Source organism: Blennius ocellaris (assembly GCF_963422515.1).
Source record: "Blennius ocellaris genome assembly, chromosome: 5".
Classification (NCBI taxonomy): domain Eukaryota; kingdom Metazoa; phylum Chordata; class Actinopteri; order Blenniiformes; family Blenniidae; genus Blennius; species Blennius ocellaris.
The window spans coordinates 2,264,516-2,273,074 of NC_137654.1; the positions used below are offsets into that span (position 1 = coordinate 2,264,516).

The 8,559-nt window shown below is 52.5% G+C and overlaps 1 protein-coding gene across 2 annotated transcripts in view; it reads right to left on the bottom strand.

Moving 5' to 3' along the window:
- Positions 1–8,210, bottom strand: part of LOC308130677 (protein-serine O-palmitoleoyltransferase porcupine-like) — a 32,293-nt gene extending 24,083 nt beyond the window's left edge. The window contains exons 1-2 of one of the 2 annotated variants that reach the window (XM_080497102.1): positions 8,087–8,210; positions 7,514–7,650 (exon numbers count right to left, since the gene is read on the bottom strand). In XM_080497102.1, coding sequence (XP_080353228.1) covers positions 7,514–7,649 — 136 coding nt within the window. In that variant the 5' untranslated portion in view covers position 7,650; positions 8,087–8,210. Of the gene's footprint in view, positions 1–7,513; positions 7,658–8,086 lie in introns of both variants that reach the window. The other variant, XM_080497103.1, reaches the window with a different exon arrangement.
- Between the last annotated feature and the right edge of the window lie 349 nt (positions 8,211–8,559).

Genomic DNA, 8,559 nt, shown 5'->3' on the forward strand with positions numbered 1-8,559 from the left:
ACCACGTCAACCACTACCACGTCAACCACTACCACGTCAACCACTGCCACGTCAACCACTACCACATGAACCACTACCACGTCAACCACTACCACGTCAACCACTACCACGTCAACCACTACCACGTCAACCACTACCACGTGAACCACTACCACGTCAACCACTACCACGTGAACCACTACCACGTCAACCACTACCACATGAACCACTACCACGTCAACCACTACCACGTCAACCACTACCACGTCAACCACTACCACGTCAACCACTACCACGTCAACCACTACCACGTCAACCACTACCACGTCAACCACTACCACGTCAACCACTACCACATGAACCACTACCACGTCAACCACTACCACGTGAACCACTACCACGTGAACCACTACCACGTCAACCACTACCACGTCAACCACTACCACGTCAACCACTACCACATGAATCACTACCATGTCCACCACTACCACGTCCACCACTACCACGTCCACCACTACCACGTGAACCACTACCACGTGAACCACTACCACATGAACCACTACCACGTCAACCACTACCACGTCAACCACTACCACATGAACCACTACCACGTCAACCACTACCACGTCAACCACTGCCACGTCATCCACTACCACATGAACCACTACCACGTCAACCACTGCCACGTCAACCACTGCCACGTCATCCACTACCACATGAACCACTACCACGTCAACCACTACCACGTCAACCACTACCACGTCAACCACTACCACATGAACCACTACCACGTCAACCACTACCACGTCAACCACTGCCACGTCATCCACTACCACATGAACCACTACCACGTCAACCACTACCACGTCAACCACTACCACGTCAACCACTACCACGTCAACCACTACCACGTCAACCACTACCACATGAACCACTACCACGTCAACCACTACCACGTCAACCACTACCACGTCAACCACTACCACGTCAACCACTACCACGTCAACCTCTACCACGTCAACCACTACCACGTCAACCACTACCACGTCAACCACTGCCACGTCATCCACTACCACATGAACCACTACCACGTCAACCACTACCACGTCAACCACTACCACATGAACCACTACCACGTCAACCACTACCACGTCAACCACTACCACGTCAACCACTGCCACGTCAACCACTACCACGTGAACCACTGCCACGTCAACCACTACCACGTCAACCACTACCACGTCAACCACTACCACGTCAACCACTACCATGTGAACCACTACCACATGAACCACTACCACGTCAACCACTACCACGTCAACCACTACCACGTCAACCACTACCACGTCAACCACTACCACGTCAACCACTACCACGTCAACCACTACCATGTGAACCACTACCACGTCAACCACTACCACGTCAACCACTACCACGTCAACCACTACCACATGAATCACTACTACGTCCACCACTACCACGTCAACCACTACCACGTGAACCACTACCACGTGAACCACTACCACGTCAACCACTACCACATGAACCACTACCACATGAACCACTACCACGTCAACCACTACCACGTCAACCACTACCACATGAACCACTACCATGTCAACCACTACCACGTCAACCACTACCACGTCAACCACTACCACGTCAACCACTACCACGTGAACCACTACCACGTGAACCACTACCACGTCAACCACTACCACATGAACCACTACCACATGAACCACTACCACATGAACCACTACCACGTCAACCACTACCACGTCAACCACTACCACATGAACCACTACCACGTCAACCACTACCACGTCAACCACTACCACGTCAACCACTACCACGTCAACCACTACCACGTCAACCACTACCACATGAACCACTACCACGTCAACCACTACCACGTCCACCACTACCACGTGAACCACTACCACGTGAACCACTACCACGTGAACCACTACCACATGAACCACTACCACGTCAACCACTACCACGTCAACCACTACCACATGAACCACTACCACGTCAACCACTACCACGTCAACCACTGCCACGTCATCCACTACCACATGAACCACTACCACGTCAACCACTACCACGTCAACCACTACCACGTCAACCACTACCACATGAACCACTACCACGTCAACCACTACCACGTCAACCACTACCACGTCAACCACTACCACGTCAACCACTACCACATGAACCACTACCACGTCAACCACTACCACGTCAACCACTACCACATGAACCACTACCACGTCAACCACTACCACGTCAACCACTACCACGTCAACCACTACCACGTCAACCACTGCCACGTCAACCACTGCCACGTCATCCACTACCACATGAACCACTACCACGTCAACCACTACCACGTCAACCACTACCACATGAACCACTACCACGTCAACCACTACCACGTCAACCACTACCACGTCAACCACTACCACGTCAACCACTGCCACGTCAACCACTGCCACGTCATCCACTACCACATGAACCACTACCACGTCAACCACTACCACGTCAACCACTACCACGTCAACCACTACCACGTCAACCACTACCACGTCAACCACGACCACGTCAACCACTACCACGTGAACCACTACCACGTGAACCACTACCACGTGAACCACTACCACTTGAACCACTACCACGTCAACCACTACCACATGAATCACTACCACGTCCACCACTACCACGTCCACCACTACCACGTCCACCACTACCACGTGAACCACTACCACGTGAACCACTACCACATGAACCACTACCACATGAACCACTACCACGTCAACCACTACCACGTCAACCACTACCACATGAACCACTACCACGTCAACCACTACCACGTCAACCACTGCCACATGAACCACTACCACGTCAACCACTACCACGTCAACCACTACCACGTCAACCACTGCCACGTCATCCACTACCACATGAACCACTACCACGTCAACCACTACCACGTCAACCACTACCACGTCAACCACTACCACGTCAACCACTACCACATGAACCACTACCACGTCAACCACTACCACGTCAACCACTGCCACGTCATCCACTACCACATGAACCACTACCACGTCAACCACTACCACGTCAACCACTACCACGTCAACCACTACCACATGAACCACTACCACGTCAACCACTACCACGTCAACCACTACCACGTCAACCACTACCACGTCAACCACTACCACGTCAACCACTACCACGTCAACCACTACCACGTCAACCACTACCACGTCAACCACTACCACGTCAACCACTGCCACGTCATCCACTACCACATGAACCACTACCACGTCAACCACTACCACGTCAACCACTACCACATGAACCACTACCACGTCAACCACTACCACGTCAACCACTACCACGTCAACCACTGCCACGTCAACCACTACCACATGAACCACTACCACGTCAACCACTACCACGTCAACCACTACCACGTCAACCACTACCACATGAACCACTACCACGTCAACCACTACCACGTCAACCACTACCACGTCAACCACTGCCACGTCAACCACTACCACATGAACCACTACCACGTCAACCACTACCACGTCAACCACTACCACGTCAACCACTACCACGTCAACCACTACCACGTGAACCACTACCACGTCAACCACTACCACGTGAACCACTACCACGTCAACCACTACCACATGAACCACTACCACGTCAACCACTACCACGTCAACCACTACCACGTCAACCACTACCACGTCAACCACTACCACGTCAACCACTACCACGTCAACCACTACCACGTCAACCACTACCACGTCAACCACTACCACATGAACCACTACCACGTCAACCACTACCACGTGAACCACTACCACGTGAACCACTACCACGTCAACCACTACCACGTCAACCACTACCACGTCAACCACTACCACATGAATCACTACCATGTCCACCACTACCACGTCCACCACTACCACGTCCACCACTACCACGTGAACCACTACCACGTGAACCACTACCACATGAACCACTACCACGTCAACCACTACCACGTCAACCACTACCACATGAACCACTACCACGTCAACCACTACCACGTCAACCACTGCCACGTCATCCACTACCACATGAACCACTACCACGTCAACCACTGCCACGTCAACCACTGCCACGTCATCCACTACCACATGAACCACTACCACGTCAACCACTACCACGTCAACCACTACCACGTCAACCACTACCACATGAACCACTACCACGTCAACCACTACCACGTCAACCACTGCCACGTCATCCACTACCACATGAACCACTACCACGTCAACCACTACCACGTCAACCACTACCACGTCAACCACTACCACGTCAACCACTACCACGTCAACCACTACCACATGAACCACTACCACGTCAACCACTACCACGTCAACCACTACCACGTCAACCACTACCACGTCAACCACTACCACGTCAACCTCTACCACGTCAACCACTACCACGTCAACCACTACCACGTCAACCACTGCCACGTCATCCACTACCACATGAACCACTACCACGTCAACCACTACCACGTCAACCACTACCACATGAACCACTACCACGTCAACCACTACCACGTCAACCACTACCACGTCAACCACTGCCACGTCAACCACTACCACGTGAACCACTGCCACGTCAACCACTACCACGTCAACCACTACCACGTCAACCACTACCACGTCAACCACTACCATGTGAACCACTACCACATGAACCACTACCACGTCAACCACTACCACGTCAACCACTACCACGTCAACCACTACCACGTCAACCACTACCACGTCAACCACTACCACGTCAACCACTACCATGTGAACCACTACCACGTCAACCACTACCACGTCAACCACTACCACGTCAACCACTACCACATGAATCACTACTACGTCCACCACTACCACGTCAACCACTACCACGTGAACCACTACCACGTGAACCACTACCACGTCAACCACTACCACATGAACCACTACCACATGAACCACTACCACGTCAACCACTACCACGTCAACCACTACCACATGAACCACTACCATGTCAACCACTACCACGTCAACCACTACCACGTCAACCACTACCACGTCAACCACTACCACGTGAACCACTACCACGTGAACCACTACCACGTCAACCACTACCACATGAACCACTACCACATGAACCACTACCACATGAACCACTACCACGTCAACCACTACCACGTCAACCACTACCACATGAACCACTACCACGTCAACCACTACCACGTCAACCACTACCACGTCAACCACTACCACGTCAACCACTACCACGTCAACCACTACCACATGAACCACTACCACGTCAACCACTACCACGTCCACCACTACCACGTGAACCACTACCACGTGAACCACTACCACGTGAACCACTACCACATGAACCACTACCACGTCAACCACTACCACGTCAACCACTACCACATGAACCACTACCACGTCAACCACTACCACGTCAACCACTGCCACGTCATCCACTACCACATGAACCACTACCACGTCAACCACTACCACGTCAACCACTGCCACGTCATCCACTACCACATGAACCACTACCACGTCAACCACTACCACGTCAACCACTACCACGTCAACCACTACCACGTCAACCACTACCACATGAACCACTACCACGTCAACCACTACCACGTCAACCACTGCCACGTCATCCACTACCACATGAACCACTACCACGTCAACCACTACCACGTCAACCACTACCACGTCAACCACTACCACATGAACCACTACCACGTCAACCACTACCACGTCAACCACTACCACGTCAACCACTACCACATGAACCACTACCACGTCAACCACTACCACGTCAACCACTACCACGTCAACCACTACCACGTCAACCACTACCACGTCAACCACTACCACGTCAACCACTACCACGTCAACCACTACCACGTCAACCACTGCCACGTCATCCACTACCACATGAACCACTACCACGTCAACCACTACCACGTCAACCACTACCACGTCAACCACTACCACGTCAACCACTACCACGTCAACCACTACCACGTCAACCACTGCCACGTCAACCACTACCACATGAACCACTACCACGTCAACCACTACCACGTCAACCACTACCACGTCAACCACTACCACGTCAACCACTACCATGTGAACCACTACCACGTCAACCACTACCACGTGAACCACTACCACGTCAACCACTACCACATGAATCACTACCACGTCCACCACTACCACGTCAACCACTACCACGTCAACCACTACCACGTGAACCACTACCACGTCAACCACTACCACATGAACCACTACCACATGAACCACTACCACGTCAACCACTACCACGTCAACCACTACCACATGAACCACTACCATGTCAACCACTACCACGTCAACCACTGCCACGTCATCCACTACCACATGAACCACTACCACGTCAACCACTACCACGTCAACCACTACCACGTCAACCACTACCACATGAACCACTACCACGTCAACCACTACCACGTCAACCACTACCACGTCAACCACTACCACATGAACCACTACCACGTCAACCACTACCACGTCAACCACTACCACGTCAACCACTACCACGTCAACCACTACCACGTCAACCACTACCACGTCAACCACTACCACGTCAACCACTACCACGTCAACCACTGCCACGTCATCCACTACCACATGAACCACTACCACGTCAACCACTACCACGTCAACCACTACCACGTCAACCACTACCACGTCAACCACTACCACGTCAACCACTACCACGTCAACCACTGCCACGTCAACCACTACCACATGAACCACTACCACGTCAACCACTACCACGTCAACCACTACCACGTCAACCACTACCACGTCAACCACTACCATGTGAACCACTACCACGTCAACCACTACCACGTGAACCACTACCACGTCAACCACTACCACATGAATCACTACCACGTCCACCACTACCACGTCAACCACTACCACGTGAACCACTACCACGTGAACCACTACCACGTCAACCACTACCACATGAACCACTACCACATGAACCACTACCACGTCAACCACTACCACGTCAACCACTACCACATGAACCACTACCACGTCAACCACTACCACAGTGTTGACCATCAGGCTGAACCGTGACCAATCAGTTTTTCATCAATTGAACATTTAGGCTCTCGTGTCCAGGTTTGTGACGAAGCCCCGGGTCCAGCTCTCTCAGTCCACCCAGCAGTGTGAGAGCAGAGGAAGGGTCACACACTTCACTGTCATGAGTGCAATCACAAGAACTCAAGTGTGCAGGGGAGGTCTGAGCTGCAGCTCTGCTCATGGTTTCCCTCTGGACTGACACCATGAAGCTCCTCCAGCCCCACATGTCACTGCTTCACTCAGGATCCATGTTGCTCAGCGGCTCCGAGGCAGTGCAGAGTGCAGCTCACCCAGTCTGAACAGCAGGCGACAGGCCAGGCAGAGGAGCAGCAGACTCCAGAGCTGCTGCAGACTCTGGTCCACCGAGCTCCAGCCACAGCTCAGGGCGAGGTGCTGCAGCAGGGCCAGCCGGGTGGACGCCTCCATCCTGCAGCCTCACACACACACACACACACACACACACACACACACACACACACACACACACACACACACACACAGAGTTGATTGTATTTTTCTTTGTCCACGAGCCAGAGAGCAACCTGTGAGAACAGTCACTGCTGGTTCATATGAGAGGTTTAACCTGGGAGGTTTAATCTGAGAGGTTCAACCTGGGAGGTTTAACCTGGGAGGTTTAATCTGGGAGGTTTAATCTGGGAGGTTTAATCTGGGAGGTTTAACCTGGGAGGTTTTATCCAGTTTACCAAAACAAGCCCCTGGTACTCCTCTCTCACACGAAGTACGACGGGCAGCGGCAACGATTCAACTCGCAACCGCACATGTCCCACTCCCACTGACCGCAAACTCTGTGTGTGCGTGTGCGCACGCGCGCGCGCGTGTGTGTTCCAGGTACGGAGTCTCACCTGAGCCCGAGCCGTGAGGAAACACTCGGACCGCCGCTGCTCGCCTCCCCGAGGGCCGCACGCCGTGTTGATGGAGGGAACTTTTTCTCGGTTTTCTTCCAAACTCAACTTTTTTTTCTTTTTTTTTACTTCCTGCGACTTCTTCTTGTGCGGATGCCGGCCTCCATAGACATAATTAAGAGTAGACGCCGCATCGACCGCTACTCCCCATTGGCGCTGGCGAGCCGTGGCGCAGCCATCTTGGTCCGGTCGCCGCTCCGCTCAGTCTCGTCTGCTTGACAGGAGCAGTGGAGTGTTTAACCAATCAGAACTCGCTGAATACTGAACTGATCTTCTCCTCGTTTCGCTTCCTGCAAACTTCATACATGTACTTCTGATACTGGACACATGGTTTGGTGTATTTTGATGTTCACAGTGGAATAAATAATAATACAATGTTCTGATTTGTGATCTATGATAGGTCATTTATAAAA